Here is an 18,804-nt window from a genome sequence, read left to right on the forward strand (position 1 = left end):
GAACAAGCAGGAGAAAGAACTTCAGAGCTCAAAGACAAGGCTTTCAAATTAACCCTTCTGACAAAGGAAAAATAATACAAAAATGGACACTGCCTCCAAGAAGTCTGAGACTATGTTAAGCATCCACACCAAAGAATAATTGGTGTTCCTCGGGAAGAAGAGAAATCTGAAAGCTTGGAGAACACATTTGAGGGAATACTTCCACACATTTCCTGAACACATTGAAGTCAGGAAAACTTCCCTGGCCTTGCTAGAGATCTAGACGTCCAAATACAAGAAGGTCAAAGAACACCTGGGAAATTCATCACAAAAAGATCATCCCCTAGCATATAGTCATCAGTTAATCTAAAGTCGAGATGAAGGAAAAAATCTTAAGAGCTCTGAGGCAAAAACATCAAGTTACTTATAAAGGAAAACCTATTAGAGTAACAGTAGATTTCTCAGCAGGAACGCTTCAAGTTACAAGGGATTGGAATCCAATTTTTAGCCTCCTTAAACAAAACAATTAACAGCCAAAAATTTGTATCCAGTGAAACTAAGCATCATGAAAGAAGGAAAGAGGCAGTGTTTTCCAGACAAACAAATGCTGAGGGAATTTGCCACTACCAAGCCAGTACTAAAAGAACTGCTAAAAGGGGCTCTAAATCTTGAAATAAAACCTCAAAATACACCAAAATAGAACCTCCTTAAAGCATAAATCTCATAGGGTCTATATAACAATAACAATAAAAAAGCCAATGTATTCAGGCAACAAATAGCATGATGAATGGAATAGTACCTCACATCTCAATACTAACATTGAATGTAAATGGCCCAAATGCTCCACTTAAAATATACAGAATGGCAGAATGGATAAAAACTCACCAACAAAGTGTCTGGTATCTTCAGGAGACTCACTTAACACATAATGACTCACGTAAACTTAAGGTAAAGGAATGGAAAAAGATATTCCAGCAAATGGACACCAAAAGTGAGCAGTAATAGCTATTCTTGTATCAGACAAAACAAACTAAAGCAACAGCAGTTAAAAAAGACAAAGAGGGGCATTATATAATGGTAAAAGGACTAGTCCAAGAGGAGAATATCACAATCATACATATATATGCACCTAACACTGGAGCTCCTACATTTATAAAAAAATTACTACTAGACCTAAGAAATGAGATAGACAGCAACACAATAATAGTGGGGGACTTTAGACTGGGCATGGTGGCTCATGCCTGTAATCCCAGCACTTTGAGAGGCCAAGGCAGGTGGATCACTTGAGGTCAGGAGTTTGAGACCAGCCTGGCCAATATAGTGAAACTTCATCTCTACTAAAAATACAAAAAATTACCCAGGTATGGTGGCATGTGCCTGTAATCCCAGCTGCTGTGGAGACTGAGGCTGGAGAATTTTTTGAACCCAGGAGGTGGAGGTTGCCATGAGCCAAGATTGTGCAACTGTACTCCAGTTGCTCTGTCTCAAAAAAAAAAAAAAAAAAAAAAAAATAGTGGGGGACTTTAATACTCCACTGACAGAACTAGACAGGTCATCAAGACAGAAAACCAACAAAGAAGCAATGCAGTTAAACTATACCCTACAACAAATAGACTTAATAGATATTTATAGAACATTCTACCCAATAACTGCAGAATATACATTCTATTTATCAGCACCTGGAACATTCTTCAAGATAGACCATATGATAGACCACATAACAAGTCTCAGTAAGTTTAAGAAAATTGAAATTATATTAAGTACTCTCTCAGACCACAGTGGAATAAAATTGGAAATCAACTCCGAAAGGAATCCTTGAAACCATGCAAACACATGAAAATTAAATAACCTGTTCCTGAATGATCATTGGGTCAACAATGAAATCAAGACGAAAATTTAAAAAATTCTTTGAACTGAATGATAATAGTGACACAACCTATCAAAATCCCTGGGATACAGCAAAAGTGTTGCAAAGAGGAACATTCATAGCATTAAAGGCATACATCAAAAAGTCAGAAAGAGAACAAAATGATGATCTAAGGTCATACCTCATGGACCTGGAGAAACAAGAAAAAACCAACCCCAAACCCAGCAGAAGAAAATAAATAGCCAAGATCAGAACAGAACTAAATGAACTTGAAACAAACAAACAAACAAACAAAAAAATACAAAAGAGATGACACAAAAAGCTGGTTCTTTGAAAAGATAAATAAAATCGATAGAACATTAGTGAGATGAACCAAGAAAAGAGAAGAGAAAATTCAAATAAGCTCAGTTAGAAATAAAACAGGAGATATTACTACTGATACCACAGAAATACAAAAGGTTGTTCAAAGCTGCTATGAACACCTTTACAAACATAAACTAGAAAACTTAGAGAAGATGGATAAATTCCTGGAAATATACAACCCTCCCAGATTAAACCAGGAAGAAATAGAAACTCCGAATAGACCGATAACAAGCAGTGAGATTGAAATGGTAATTTAAAAAATTGCCAACAAAAAAAGTCCAGGATCTGATGGATTTACAGCTGAACCCTATCAGACATTCAAAGAAGAGTTGGTACCAATCCTATTGACACTATTCTACAGGACAGAGATAAAGGGAATTGTCCTTAAATCATTCTATGAAGCCAATAACAGTCTAACACCCAAACCAGGGCAGGACATAACAACAACAACAAAAACTACAGATCAGTATCCCTGATGAACACATATGCAAAAATCCTTAACAAAATACTAGCTAAAAAAACCTAACAGCATATCAAAAAGATAATCCACCATGATCAAATGGGATTTATACCAGGGATGCAGGGATGGTTTTTCATTCATAAATCAATAAATGTGATACATCACACAACAGGATTAAAAACAAAATTACATGATCATCTCAGTAGATGCAGAAAAACCATTTGACAAAATTCAGAATCGCTTTATGATTAAAACCCTCAGCAAAACTGGCATAGAAGCTACATACCTTAAGGTAATAAAAGCCATCTATGATAAACCCACAGCCAACATTATGATAAATGGGGAAAAGTTGAAAGCATTCCCCTTGAGAAGTGGAACAAGATAAAAATGTCGACTTTCACCACTTCTATTTAACATGGTACTGAAAGTCCTAGCCAGAGCAATCAGACAAGAGAAAGAAATCAAGGGCATCCAAATCAGTAAAGAGGAAGTCAGACTGTCACTATTTGCTGATCATATAATCTTATATGAAGAAAACCCTAAAGACTCACCCATAAAGCTTCTAGAACTGGAAAATGAATTAAGCAAAGTTTCAGGATACAAAATTAATGTACACAAATCAGTAGCTCTGCTATACACCAACAGTGACCAGGCTGAGAATCAAATCAAGAACTGAATCCCCTTTAAAGTAGCTGCAAAAAGTAAAATAAAATACTTAGGAATATACTTAATAAGGAGGTGAAAGACCTCTACAAGGAAAACTACAAAACACTGCTGAAAGAAATCACAAACAACACAAACATGGAAACACATCCCATTGTGTAAATGACTACACTGCCAAAAGCAATCTACAAATTCAATGTGATTCCTGTCAAAAATACCACCATCATTCTTCACAGAACTAGAAAAAACAATACTAAAATTCATATGGAACCAAAAAAGAGCCCGCATAGCAAAAGCAAGACTAAACAAAAGAAACAAATCTGGAGGCATCACATTACCCAACTTCAAGCTATGCTATAAGATCATAGTCACCAAAACAGCATGGTATTGGTATAAAAATAGGCATATAGACCAATTGGACTGAATAAAGAACCCAGAAATGAAGTCAAATACTTACAGCCAACTGATCTTTGACAAAGCAAACAAAAACGTAAAGTGGGGAAAGGATACCCTTTTCAACAAATGGTGCTGGGATAATTGGCAGCCACATGTAGAAGAATGAAACTGGATCCTGATCTCTCACCTTATACAAAGATCAACTCAAGATGGATCAAAGACTTAAATCTAAGACCTGAAACCATAAAAATTCTAGACGATAACATCAGAAAAACCCTTCTAGACATTGGCCTAGGAAAAGACTTCATGACCAAGAACCCAAAAGCAAATGCAACAAAACCAAAGATAAATAGGCGGGACTTATTAAACTAAAAAGCTTTTGCACAGCAAAATAAATAATCAGCAGAGGTAACAGATAACCCACAGAGTGGGAGAAAATCTTCACAATCTATATATCTGACAAAGGACTAATGTCCAGAATCTACAAGGAACTCAAGCAAATCAGCAAGAAAAACAAACAAACAAACAAAACCCTGAAACAATCCAATTAAAAAGTGGGCTAAGGACATGAATAGATAATTCTCAAAAGAAGATATACAAATGGCCAACAAGCATACGGAAAAATTCTCAACATCACTAATTATCAGGGAAATGTAAATCAAAACCACAATGCAATACCACCTCACTCCTTCCATAATGGCCGTAATGAAAAAATGAAAAAAATAATAGATGTTGGCATGGGTGTGGCGAAAAAGGAACACTTGCACTGTTGGTGGGAATGTAAACTAGTACAACCACTGTGGAAAACAGTTTGGAGATTCCTTAAAGAACTAAAAGTAGATCTACCATTTGATCCAATAATCCCACTACTAGGTATCTAACCAGAGGAAAATAAGTCATTATAGGAAAAAGGTACTTGCACATACATGTTTATAGTAGCACAGTTTGCTATTGCAAAAATATGCAACCAACCCAGATGCTCATCAATCAAGTGAATAAAGTGTGATATGTATCACACGTTACATATATATATTCCATGGTGTGTATATATGTGTGTGATTCCTGTCACACACGTATGTGATTCCTGTCAAAATATATATATATATATATACACACACACACACTTACACTGTTGGTGGGAATGTAAACTAGTACAACCACTGTGGAAAACAGTTTGGAGATTCCTTGAAGAACTAAAAGTAGATCTACCATTTGATCCAGCAATCCCACTACTAGGTATCTACCCAGAGGTAGATACCTAGTGTGTGTGTATATATATACACACACGCACATGCATACACACACACACACACACACACACACGCACACCATGGAATACTACTCAGCCATGAAAAGGAACAAAATAATGGCATTTGCAGCAATGTGGATGGAATTGTAGAGTAAAATTATAATAATAATAATAATTTTTTGAGACAGAGTCTTGCTCTGTTGCCCAGGCTGAAGTGCAGTGGCATGATCTCGGCTCACTGCAACCTCCATCTCCTGAGTTCAAGTGATTCTCATGCCTCAGCCTCCTGAGTAACTGGGATTAGAGATGCAAGCCACCAGCCCAGTTAATTTTTGTATTTTTAGTAGAGACGGGGTTTCGCCATGTTGGCCAGGTTGGTCTCAAACTGCTGACTTCAAGTGATCCACCCGCCTTGGCCTCCCAAAGACCAATCTCCACTGGGATTACAGGCGTGAGCCACCACACCTGGTCAGAATTGGAGACTATTATTTGAAGTGAAGTGACTCAGGAATGAAAAACCAAACATCGTACATTCTCACTTAGAAGTGGGAGCTAAGTATTCTCATGCAGAAGCATAAGAATGATACAATGGACTTTGGGGACTGTGGGAAAAGAGTGGAAGGGGGTGAAGGATAAAAGTTTACACATTGGGTACAGTGTACACTGTTCAGAATGATCTCAGAAATCATCACTAAAGGACTTACTCATGTAACCAAACACCACTGTTTTCCAAAAACCTATTGAAATAAAAAATAAATAAAAAATGATTTGATGATCTGTTGTTTAAAGTGTTTGCAATGTTTAATTATAAAAGTATTGCTTACTATAGAGGAAAATTTCAATATGGGGCTAAAAGTAATAGTGCATTATTTTTATTATGCATCCCACAAAACTGGCAAGTGTGTAGCTGGTTTCCTTTTTTTAAAAAAATGCTTATAAATTATTGAAGTGTAGATTGCTTTTTATTTTTGTAAACTTGACAACTGACATTCCTTTTCTATTTCAACTATAAAGTCACATATGGATTTTTAAGCATCTTTACTGCAGTGATTCTTGCTTTTTCTAGCTACAAGACAATAAACGTCAGTGTTTATGAGTGGTGATAAGATTCTGAATTCTATTCTGCTCTCATTGTTCCTGCTGTGAAATGATTGCCTATTTTAAAACCACCCAAATAGAGACTGATTGCTATTATGAACAAAGAAGACTATTCATAGAAATAACCTTCCTTCTCAGTATTATGAGTAACAATGGTGATAAAAAGCCATATACTATAGTGTAAAAGTCAGTCTTGCAGCACACCCTAGTCACAGGCACTGAACATTTCACTCACTTGCTTGTTCATCATTTAACCACTTAACCTATGAGCCATTCAACTCTGTCTCCTTTTTCAGACGTAGCTATTTGACATTTCCAGGCAAAACACATCTTCTTTTGCTTGCTATTCATTAGTGTCCATCAAAATGTATTTTTATATTAAAAAATAAGACTGGACTGAGATAAAGTGCCAGAAATAAGCTGTTTTTCTTGGTAATGGACAAATGGCATCAGTGGAACTTCACAGGGGTGAACCCTGTGTCTTTCAGAAGCTAAGTGTTTCATTTGACAAGATAACGAATTGTTTGCTTTTGGGGGTGAAGAGTGGGACCAATACAGTTTCAATTCCTTTATGTACATAATGGAGATGGTGTGATGATTAATATTATGTGTCAACTTGACTGAGCCACAATGTGCCCAGATATTTTGTCGATCATTATTCTGGGTGTGTCTTTGAGGATATTTTGGATGATATTAACATTTGAATCAGTAGACTGAGCAAAGCAGATTGGTTTCCCTAATTTGGGTAAACCTCATTCAGTTAGTTGAGAGCCTACATAGAGCAAAGAAGCTGACTCTCCTGAGAGAAAGAGGGCACTCCTGCCTGATTGTTTAAGCTTGGACATTGGTCTTCTTCTGACTTCAGACTCAAACTGAAACATTGTTTCCTTATGGGTCTTATGTTTGCTGGCCCTTTGAACTGGAACTTACACCATTGGCTCTTCTGGTTCTCAGGCTTTCAGACTTGTACTAGAACTATATCATTGGCTCTCCTGGGTCTCTAGCTTACTGACTGCGTATCTTGGGACACTCAGCCTCCATAATCACATGAGTCAGTTCCTTATAATAAATTTATTTCCCTATATGTGCATACATCCTGTTGGTTCTATATTTCTGGAGAACCCTAACTGATACAGATGGTAATCTCTGTGTCTCTGCTCCTCTAGATGTTCACTTCTGCCCATCTTCCCAACAGGGCAGAAACTAAGGGTGTAATCAATAATATCACACTGTACTTCTCACACACTGACACCAAAATCCACACTATCCCTTCTCCCCAGTACCTATTGATCAGTCCAGACATAATAATCCCTATTCAGCTCAAGGCTTACATGAGAAGATAAAGTAATTGCACTTACAATAAGAAAACTTCTTTTAAATTTTCCAAATTTAAAAAATCGAGGTGAGAACAGGTCACCCACACAGCATCTATACTGAGTTCCTGCAATCAATCAAATACTTAATTTTTTTCTAGGAGAAAGAGCTTTTCAAACCTGACCTTGCCCAAGGTTAAAGATGCTGATATTTAACAACTGAAAATACAAAGGTGATCTTTTACTCATCAAAAGCATTGTGAAGTAATAATTTCAATAATTATTTTATCATTGATATTTTATTATAATGTATAAAAACTCTGTCTCTAGAAGTCTAGATATGGTAACTGTTGTTGCCCATAAGATCGGAACAGAAAACTTTGGTCAGTTCTACATGGTATTGAACTTTAAGATTCCCATTAATGTTAGTCAAAGGTGATACTGGAGCTTATAATGCCCCTTTCAAGTTGTTCCTTCAGTGCAGCTGAAGGATTTCACCCAACCCTGAGAAAACATGTGAACAACCATCTAATGACAAAGCAAGAACTTCAAGCTAACTTGGGTCTACTCAGTTTGTTAATACTTCTCAAACCACTTTGCTATCTACATTGTAGCCAGGAAGACATTAAAAAGTGTTCTGACAAGATCATGTCCTTTGCAGCAACATGGATGGAGCTTGAGGCCATTATCCTAAGTGAACTAACGCAGGTACAGAAAACCAGACACCACATGTTCTCACTTACAAATGGGAGCTAAACATTGAGCACACAAGGACATATTGAAGGAAACAATAGACACCAGAGCCTACTTGAGGATAGAGGGAGGGAGGAGGCTGAGGGTCAAAAACTACCTATTGCGTACTGTGCTTATTACCTGGCTGATGAAATAATATATACATCAAACCCTTGCAACAAGCAATTTATCTATAGTATCAACCTGTGTGTGTACCCATGAAACTAAAGTAACACTTAAAAAAAAAGTCTTCTGGATTTAACAGTTTTGCCATCTCATGGTAGTGATAGTGATGAAAAGCCGTGTTAGATGAGAAGTAAGGAATTGAGAGCTTTACAGCCTCATGTTTTTTTCTCATTATCTTTGCTATCTGCTACTGATTATTCTTGCTTTTGTCGAGAATTCTGAGCAGAAAGGAATGGGAAGACTTCGAAAGCCATTTGTGTCTTGCTGTCTCCTCCTGAAGATGCTGTACAGTTTTGAAAATCTAGAAGTTCAAGCAAATCCAGTATGTTTGGATCAATCATTTCATTTGTTAAATATTTACTGAATATTTACCATGCGCCAGACATCGATGTGGGTACTGGGGATACTAATCATCAACAAAAACAGACATGGCCCCTGCCATCATGAAGCACACAATTTAGAGGATGAGACTGATGGATTTTTCTGGCAGATAATCATATAAAATGCATCAGCAATAAATGCTGTGAAAGAGATCTTTTAATAGGGGCACATGGCCTAGTTAGGAAGGCCAGGGAAAGCCTTACAAAGGAAGTAATGGTCATGCTGTTATCTGACGAATGAATAGAAGTTAATTAGGTGATCAGGGGAGGAAAGAATAGAACAAGCAGAGGAAGTAGTATGTGCAAAAGTCTGCGACAGGAGGGAACATGACAAATACAAGAGACTGAAATAGAACAGGTGCGACTGGAGCAGAGAGTTGGGAAGGTTGTGCGTTGGGAGAGGAGAAAGTAAAAACAGGTGAGAGACAGACCAGGCAGGGCCTTAGAGGTCATGTCAAGAAGTTTTGTGTTTTTGAGCTATGCTGATTTACCCCTGGGTAACTGAAAGGTTTCCACTTCCGCATTTCAGAAGAGTATAAAAAATACTAGGAAGGAATGAAGATTAAGAAGAATTTATCCCCCAAATTGTTAGTTATGGCTTCAACTTCAGTCCTTTGAAAATCTATCAATTACCATGGGTTATTATAAAAAATAAACATATTGAAATTAATGCTAGAAAGGGAGATTAGTTTGGAAGGCTAGGAGTGTATTGGTATGAGGAAGGTAAAAGTTCTCTTTGGGAATTCAAATATTTTGTGGTCTAATATTAGGAGAGCTGACTCTATTACTATAGGCAAATGAATTAACCTTTCAGTATCTTGGTTGCTTATCTGTTGAGTGAAGATAATGATGATCCACTAATAGGACTGAAAATCATCCTGTAAACAACAACAGTTATAGATAAAATATAAATAATTAGTTGTTCTGTTGTTAGATTCCAGTTCTTCCCTCAGAGTTTAAACATCTCTCTGCCAAAATACTATGTCAACTTTTATTTTTGTCAAATAACATTGTGTTTATGTGCACACGTGTGTATGCGTGTGCGTGTGTGTGGTAGAGTGAGCTTGTGTTTATTTTCATATAGCCAAATTTGTATTTATCGAAAAGGCATTCTCTCTTTCTGATGCCAAGTGTTCATTCAGCAATTCCCCGGGTCCCAGATAATCACGATGACTCCTACTGACAGCACATGGTTTAACACAGTAGAGGCACTGCTGAGAGAGAAGGCGGGGTGGGGTGGAGTGGAATGGACGAATAGGTACTTTTAACTTCTTTATAAGTGACAACTCTTTTTGTGTATTAAATAAGAATATACTTTTATTGTTTCATAAACATATTACAATTACATCAACTATAGTTAAGCCATTTAAACTGGATCAGCGGGTGTGTAATACCATGCCAAGGTGTGGCAAAATGAAGGACCTCCCTGTTGGGATTTGTTGCAGATTTACTGATTCACATTTCAATTGTCATCTCTTTTGTGGTATTTCCAATAATCTTATGGGAAGTACTTGTAAAGCTGTGTTCCTTCAGTGGCATAAAGATGTTCCAGTTCTGTAATTATTCCTAGTTAGCGTGTCACACTTTCTTTAGTGGATGAAAGGAAATAATAATTAATCTTTTGAAACTATAAAATATTCACAGAATTGGAATAGCTATTTATTTGTGAGCTTGGAAAATTTTCATCATTTCTTTTTAAAATTCATGCCTAGTAAATATATAGGCTGTTTCCATAATGACACAATGACTTATATATGTAACAGAAATGTTTTTGTTCTGATTTGGCCTATAGCCAAATGGCTGCCTAGAGATATTGGTTAGTGGCCATGCCTGGCCAGTGAGGTACGATGAAGTGCACAGAACCAGCCTTTTAGTTCTGACACAGTTTTCTTGTGTTATGTGACTATTGAATTTTTTCTGCCCTTATATTCAACTAAAGGGGAGAGTGGATATTTGAGCTCTTTAGGGCAGGCTGAGCAATATCTCTAACATGTGTTGTGAGCTTTATTAAATGCTCACCTGTTTGGACCTTCTTTCTCGGGGTCCATTTCCTTCTGCTCTGGCACTGTTCCGGTTGGTTCTGCTGCAGTTTGAGGGTCAGGGTTTGTGGTCAGATCTCCAGAGGAATTTTTCTTGGAGAGTTTGTCTATGAAAAAAAATTCACATAGATAGAAGAATGTACACCACTCTTGACCCAGTTACATTTGACAACATGAACTACAAAGATGTTCCTTGTGTTTTAGAATAGTCTTCTCAAGAACACCTCCCCTGGGATTTCTGCTAAACAAAGTAGGACTTTATGCAGGAAGAATTAACCTGTAGACACCTTCAGGCCAATGAAAAAATATAGTTATGTGCTATTTAATGACAGAGGTATATTCTGAAAAATGCATTGTTAGGTGACTTAGTCGTTGTGCAAACATCATAGAGTGTACTTATACAAATCCTGATGTTACAGCCTACCACACACCAAGGCTATACAGTATACCCTATTGATCCTAGGCTACAAACCTGTGCAGCATGTTACTGTAATAAATACTGTAAACCATTCTAACACAATGGTCAGTCTGTGAATGTAAACATAGAAAAGGTGCAGTTTGAAATATGTTATTATAATCTTATGAGACTATCTTCTTTTATGCAGTCCGTTATTGACTAAAGCATCTTTAGGCAGCACATGATTGTAATTGAAGTTGGTGTATTATGTAATAAAGAGTTCATAAAATATATTTCTTTTTGATATTGGCAAAGCTGAGGATAATAATTCATTATTCAGAAGGCATTTCCAGTTTTGCTAAAGTATTCATAATTTTGGGCTGAAATTGATGCATCATAAAATTCAGAAAAGTAAAATAGGAAAAAATGTGATTGGCATTATTTAGCACTTGCATTCTACATTTTTATGAAATCAAATTTTTGTTTTTAGCTTGACCATCTTTAAGTTGTGAAATATTTTCTGAAGAAATGATACAAACTAATATGTACCAGCTTTATTTTCAGTACAGAAATTAATTTTTTCCCTTCAAGCCTACAAATACAATTTCTAATTAATATAGTTTAAATTGTAATTTATCCAGAGAATAATCAACTTACTGGTAAATATTTGGATTATAGAGAAGATTTTAATGAAAGCAAATTACTTAATATTAAAAGATAATATAGAAGCAGAAAAGAAAAATAAGAACGAATACAATTTAATGATAATTCATTATCCACAGTTTCTAACTTATTTTTAATTGGATGTCTTGTGCTTAGGATATTAAAATAGAGTCCCAAATCATCATTCTTATTTTTTTGTAATATATATAGTTTAAAGATTTAAGCAAACCCAATATTGAAAATTTAGATTTACAAAAGTGATAAATCAGGGGATGTTCGGTTTATACAAGTTTTCACCATACCAGTCCTTTAATATGAACATTTCTAAGATCCATCTAAAAATCTTTCAATGTACTGAACTTTCCAGGAACAAGTTTCAGGAATAAAGGAAATCATAAAATTGAATCACTCCTTAAAGTTTTTAAAAGTTTAAGACTAAGAAAGCTTAAATTCTCGATTTCCCAAGACACTTTTATTCATTATGCATCTATCTACTTTTGTTTTGGAATTATAGTATTTTTGGCTAGAAGATAGAAAACACAGTACTAGCTATGTTTTTGTTACGTTTAAATGGAAAAAACCCCAATTCCCAATTTACTTGGGATACAAACGTCTCGGTATAATCACATCCTTGAAGCCTGTGTGTAAAGATTATGTTTAGGTGAAATATTGAAAATTGTAGGATAGGGACCCTTCTGTACAGGCACATGTGGTACGCTAATGAGTTTATCAGTATCCAACAGATTTCAGAGTAAAAAAATAGCACTTTCAATATGTCATTCTGTACTAACAAGCTTTTGATAAAAATAAGAGAGAAGGATCTGTTTTCCTTAAGTGTTTGGGTCAAGTAATGTTTTCCATTTCTCTTTACCCAATCAAAACAAAAATCATATAGATCAGATCTCTGACAAATTGCCATTTTGCATTGCTGTCTGTGAAAGTGGCAGCCTAATCCTTTTTTGTATCTACAAACACTTGGACCATTACTGTATAATATTTAGAAGCAAAATTCTTAATCGCTGGCCATGGATGTCTAGCGCATTTTTGGTTTGAAGTCCTTGAAGCCATATGTTGTATACACCTTTTATTACATGGAGGGGATCTAGAGTTATCATGGGCTTCTCAAAGGAGTCTGGACCAAGAAAAATGTTATGGATCATTGTGTTCACATATGTTTCTAGGAGCGCTTACCCTAAAAGAAAATTAGGATTGATAAAGAACATGAAATATGAGTAAAAATCAGAAAAAAAAATCCTGAATGTAAAACAAATAGAATCTGTACTGTAAAACATTTCTTAAAGGCTTTTATTGGCTATGGGTTTTTGTTTTTGTTTTTGTTTTGAGACATGGTCTCACTCTGTCACCCAGGCTGGAGTGCAGTGGCATGATCACAGCTCATTGTAGCCTTGACCTCCTGGGCTCAAGTGATTCTCCCACCTCAGCCTCACAGATCGCTGGAACTACAGGCATGAACCATCACACCCAGTTAATTTTTGTATTTTTTGTAGAGATGGGGTTTTGCCATGTTGTGCAGGCTGGTTTCAAACTCCTGGGCTCAAGAAATGTGCCTGTCTCAGCCTCTCAGAGTGCTGGGATTATTGATGTGAGCCACTGCACCTGGTGGGCTATTTCTTATAAAGCCACATGGATATAAGCTGCATTATATATCTCCTCCGTCTCTCATTCAAGCTACAGCATATGTATTGCATTTTCAGTATTAACTTTTCTGCTAGTACCAGTTAAATGACCAACTGTTCTGCAGTAGTTCTTTTTGTCCATTCCTAATAATAATTTTTATTTATCACCTTAACATTCGGATAAAATTAATTCTAGGTAGATCTTAGCAACTTACCAGATCTTCTCTAGCTATTACCAAGCCTTTCTAAAATAACACTGCCCCTGTTTTGACAAGCCTGGGATATTTATAAATTAATTTCAGCCTGATTTGATTTGTGGATAAGCATTTAATTACAAAATAAATCCTCATTAATAGCTTATTGATGAACATGAGAAACCGGTTATTTCCTATTCTTGGCTTCAAAGCACAACAACAACTTAAAAAACCCATGAGGACTTAAAACAAAAGAATGCCTGTCAACTATAGTTCAGTGTGGGTGTCTTTTTATCCATGCAACATGTTATTTGTTTGTGGAAACAGATGGTCAGAGTGTTTGCATCATCCTCATCATGAAAGAGAAATCTGAAATACAAGGCAAGTGTTGCTCTGGCATCTGGGTGAAGTGTTGTCAACTGCACATTGTGCTTCTTCCCAGCTTCACACATGGACAGCAGGATTCCCGATTTCAATAGCTGCCCAAATGAATAGTGTAAGCCTTTCTGCCAGTGGTGCTCTTTGAACATTGTATAGCAATCGCCAGATCTCATCAGTACACTTGGTTAAATTCTGCCCTGGAATGTGTGCCTGTGGCAGATAGTGAAATCTGGAATCAAAGTGTTGTGATATGGTTGCCTTTATTGAATATGCAAAAATAAGTAGAGTTTGCTCTCCACACACCAGGCTGATTCCATCCTGAGCCTGGCAGCATCTCACACTGAGCCTGTGTAATATATTTCCAGTATCCTTGGCCCCTTGTAGCAGCACAACATGGAGACACGAGCAGGTGTGAAACATCTGCTTCTCTCTTCAGGTGAGGAAATAAGTGATGTGGAAATCCATTAACCTTCCACATTTTATCAGTGACATTACATAAATGCTGGAAAGGAGGGATTCAAAGGAAGAACCTAATATGGGAATAAGGTTGTAAATTAAAAAGACACTCAATTGGCTTGTTTTGGATGGATATAAAAAGCACAAGACTTGACAATGCCTTCATTGGTTAGAATCTTTGGTGTGGGGGATGGTACTACTTTGGTCAAATTTCTAGTTCTTAAGACATCAAAGACATGTGGATTCTATCTCAAAAATAAATCTTTTTTTATTAGCAGCCACCAGTACCTGAGTAACTGGATGTTAGATGCATTAATAAAGACTAAGTCTGGGTACTTCGATTAGATGCCTAATTGATACTATTATTTTCATCTAAATGAACATTTGGAGTTAAGGACTAACAGTTTTAAGAAGTGTATGATTAATGATTATTTTCCGGCACCCGAGGTTGTATTTTTGACTCAGCTTGTGGTTAATTTCAGAGTTGCTGGATTATCTAGTGTACTTACAATAATTTTAACTACAATACTTTAATCACACTTGAAATTTTATTACATCTTTGTAGATTGTCAAACAACATGGAGGAAGTTGACAACATTACAGCAGTGCACATAAAATGGAATCTGAAAGAGTGTTTTAAAATGGCATTCACAAGAACAGAAAAATGACACACTTTATATTAAAAACATGTAATCTGTAAAAAAATCCAGAGAAGGACTCAAAAGGGATGAGAATTCTGGAAACCATCTCATATGAGAAATGGTTTGAGGAACTTAGGCTCTTTTAGTAAAGTATTTAAGATTAACTAGTGACATAATAGTTACTTCAAATTCATAGAAATGCTGCTACATAGAAAAGAAAATAGATTTATTTCATGTGGTCTAGAAGGCAGAAGAAGGACTTACCAATGAATTAACAAAACAAACATGCAAAACCCTCAAACATTCTAGCAACTTGTTTAACCACAAAATGCACTGCTTTGTGAGGTAGTGAATGCTCTGTTGGCTGGTGGTACTCAGGAGCCTCCAGCCAATCTAAGCCTGTGCCAAGGGAGCCTGTGCTGAGGGAGGACAGGATCTTTGCATAGGGTCAAAGCTTAGGTGTCCTCTAGGCAGCCTTAAAGTCCTATAATGTCCTGAAGAGATCTTTGTATTGAGAAAGATTTTTGACTTTAGGATACATCATCACAAGTAAAGAAATGTGCAAATCACCAAATGAAAAAGAACGTGGATCCATCTAAGGTCGTTTTGTTACTGTGTCAGGATGGAGGAATCCAGTGCTCTCTCAATGTCATGCTAGGTTTCAGGGACTTTTTTAAAACTGAGATTAATTCATTTAGAAAATACATTTTATATATAGCTATTAAGGAATATGATGAGTTACCAGTGCTGGGTACCGAACAGAGACCTGTAATCCCTACATAACTAATTCTCTAGGTGACTCCGGATAAGTCTCTTTTTTATAACGGTTTCCTCATCCATAAAATGAAAAAATACTTTTGTACTAGGGATTTCTGTGAGGATTAGATAAAGACTCCATTTGAGAAAAATGCAATATAAACACAAAGTGTTCCATGAGCCAGACTGGAATAAATTGCTAAAAACAAAAACAAAAACAAAAAAGGTATATTAACTCTTTCAGGTCTTCATAGCACTGATGTATGCGGGGCATGATGCAAGACCTTCCATTTACTTAACAGAGCCCAGGAACCAGAAAATCGTAATGCAGTTTTCCATAAGTCAGCTATATTCTTTGGCAGAAAGAAGCCTAAAAGCACAGAGTTTAATTGAATTATGCAAATATATTTAAATCCTGCAAACTACAACATAAAAGGCATTTTAAAGGAAAAAAATCCATCCTATCCACATTGGTTAGGGTCTCTTAAGTTTTTAGCCTATAAAACATGTAATGACAGTAATTTTATCAGTCAGAACCTGTTCTCTGTTCAATATTTAAAACGGTAGGTTTTCTAGGCCAAACTGCGCTCTTTTCAGCGAGGGAACTTTCAGCTGTATTACATGCAGGAATGGTTACCCATCACGCACATGCTGGGCACCTAATCTCAAGAGGGTGGCCTGTCCACAGCTGGCTGGCAACCTCGATGGTGGTCTGAAGGGCTCTGCTGAATGGGAAAAATGGTTGTTATCTAAGTCAGTCAGACTACTCCCTTTGGAATTTGGACTGGAAAATGAGTAAATGGAAATGAGAGCAGTCCAGAGTAGATATGCAGAGAAAACAGCGGTCACGAGAAATGAAGCCATATTCACTGAGGGAAAAGGAGAAAATGTAATTAGCTCCTAGGCTGCCTCAGTCTGAAAGCCTCCCTTGAATGGTTTTTCAGCTCTAGTTATCCATAAGTTTTCTTACAATGAGCCCCTGCCACTGAAGGTGTCCTGATTATGTCTCTGCCTCTTGCCAAACCAGCAGTTAGGAATTTTCTTTATCATCTCAGACTAGAAAGCATGTAATATTTATCTTTTTTCTAGACTAAATTTTCAGAAATGTCATACCAACTTTATTCATTTCTCAATTCTTTTGTTTATCATCCTATCAGGTATCGTTTTAAAAGAATACTTCTGATTGTTTGCTACACAAGACTATTTCTATTTGGATGAAGGAAATAAATATGCTGGAGTCTTGTTTTTTAATTTCAGTTTTTATTTTAGATTCAGGGGATGCATGTGTGGGTTTGTTACATGGGTATACTGCATGATGCTGAGGTTTGGGATGTGAATGGTCCTTTCACACAGATAGTGAGCAGAGTACCCAACAGTTAACTTTAATTTTTTGGTTATTATTTTATTTTTTATATCTCCTCTAAGGTGAAATAGTTTTTCAACTCTTTCCCCCCCCCTCCTCCCTCCAGTAACCTGCAGAGTTGATTGTGCCCATCTTTATGTCCATGAGTACTCAGTGTTTAGCTCCCACTTATAAGTGAGAACATGTGGTGTTTGGCTTTCTGTTTTTGCATCAATTTGCTTAGGATAATGGCCTCCATCTTCATCCATATTGCTGCAAAGGATATGATTTCATTCTTTTTTATGGCTGTGTGGTATTCCATGGTATATATGTGCCAGCTTTTCTTTATCCAATTCACTGTTGATGGGCACTTAGGTTGATCTCATGTCTTTGCTATTGTGAATAGTACGGTGATGAACATACAAGAGTGCATGTGTCTTTTGAGTAGAACAATTTATTTTCTTTTGGATATATACCCAGTAATGGGATTGCTGGTGCAGAATGGTAGTTCTGTTTTAAGTTCTTTGAGAAATCTGCTTAAATAGTTTTGATAAAAAGTTGTATACATTTTTCAGTAGGGTGTCTCTATTCCCACCTTATCCTTTGGCTGGTGAATGGGACTGAAAGTTACAGGGAGTGCACTATAGAACTAAAATTAACCATAGTAGTACTTCTTATGCATGTCAATCAAACTGGTTGGTCTTATACAGCAAAGTCTTTACTGCTTTTTGTAAACTAAATTTCAGTAGATGGCCTAGTTATTTTTCTATTCCACATAGAACACATTAAATTGTATACGATAATTGTTACTACCAAGGACTGAAGAGTGGTTTCCTATTTAAACATCCACTACCTTTTCTAAAAAACTGGACTTTATTTTATATTTTTGTTTATTTATGGTTTAAGAGACAGGGTTTCTTTCAGTCACTCAGGCTGGAATGCAGTGGCATGACTATAGCTCACTGTAACCGCAAACTCCTGGGCTCAAGTAATCCTCCCACCTCATTCTCCTGAGTAGCTGGGACTACAGGCATGTGCTACTATGCCCAGCTAGTTAACACAATTTTAGGGGATAGAGGTCAGGTCTCTCTATGTTGCCCAGGCTGGTCTCAAGAAATCCTCCTGTCTTGGGCTTCCAAAGCACTGGGATTATAGGCATGAGCCACCATGACCGGCCAGTTTTATTATTATTTTTAGAGCAGTTTTAGCTCCAGAGCAGTTTTTAGCTTTAGATTGCTGCCCAAAGTAAGAGTTGGCTGAGATGCAGTCTAGATCAGTTTGGAGAGATGATAGGGACCTGGGCAAGGCTGGGGACACCTCTGTAGATTCAGAATTGTGCTAGACTTGGAACTCAGGGGTCTTGGCTGTGGAAAGTTATTTGGCAAGCAGTTCCAGGGAGGCCACCCTACTTGTAATCTGTTTACAAAACAAAGACTGAGATGGAGATTATGAGTGAAGAGGAATGGAAAAGTAAGAGGATCACTAAAAGCATTGCCAGATTCAGAATTTTGTCTAGGGATTTCACTGTTCACAAATGCAGACAACATTACATATCTACCATGTGGTTGGTTAGAGGTCACAGAATGGTCTTGTGGACTAAATTTCATAAGAA

The 18,804-nt window shown here is 36.7% G+C and overlaps 1 protein-coding gene across 1 annotated transcript in view; it reads right to left on the minus strand.

Moving 5' to 3' along the window:
* The window catches only part of CNGB3 (cyclic nucleotide gated channel beta 3), a 157,181-nt gene that overhangs the window by 128,928 nt on the left and 9,449 nt on the right, over window positions 1–18,804 (minus strand). The window contains exon 3 of the mRNA XM_025394403.1: window positions 10,706–10,832. Within this exon, the coding sequence (XP_025250188.1) occupies window positions 10,706–10,832 (127 nt within the window). The remainder of the gene's footprint in view (window positions 1–10,705; window positions 10,833–18,804) is intronic.

Source organism: Theropithecus gelada, chromosome 8 (assembly GCF_003255815.1).
Source record: "Theropithecus gelada isolate Dixy chromosome 8, Tgel_1.0, whole genome shotgun sequence".
In the NCBI taxonomy this organism is placed as follows: domain Eukaryota; kingdom Metazoa; phylum Chordata; class Mammalia; order Primates; family Cercopithecidae; genus Theropithecus; species Theropithecus gelada.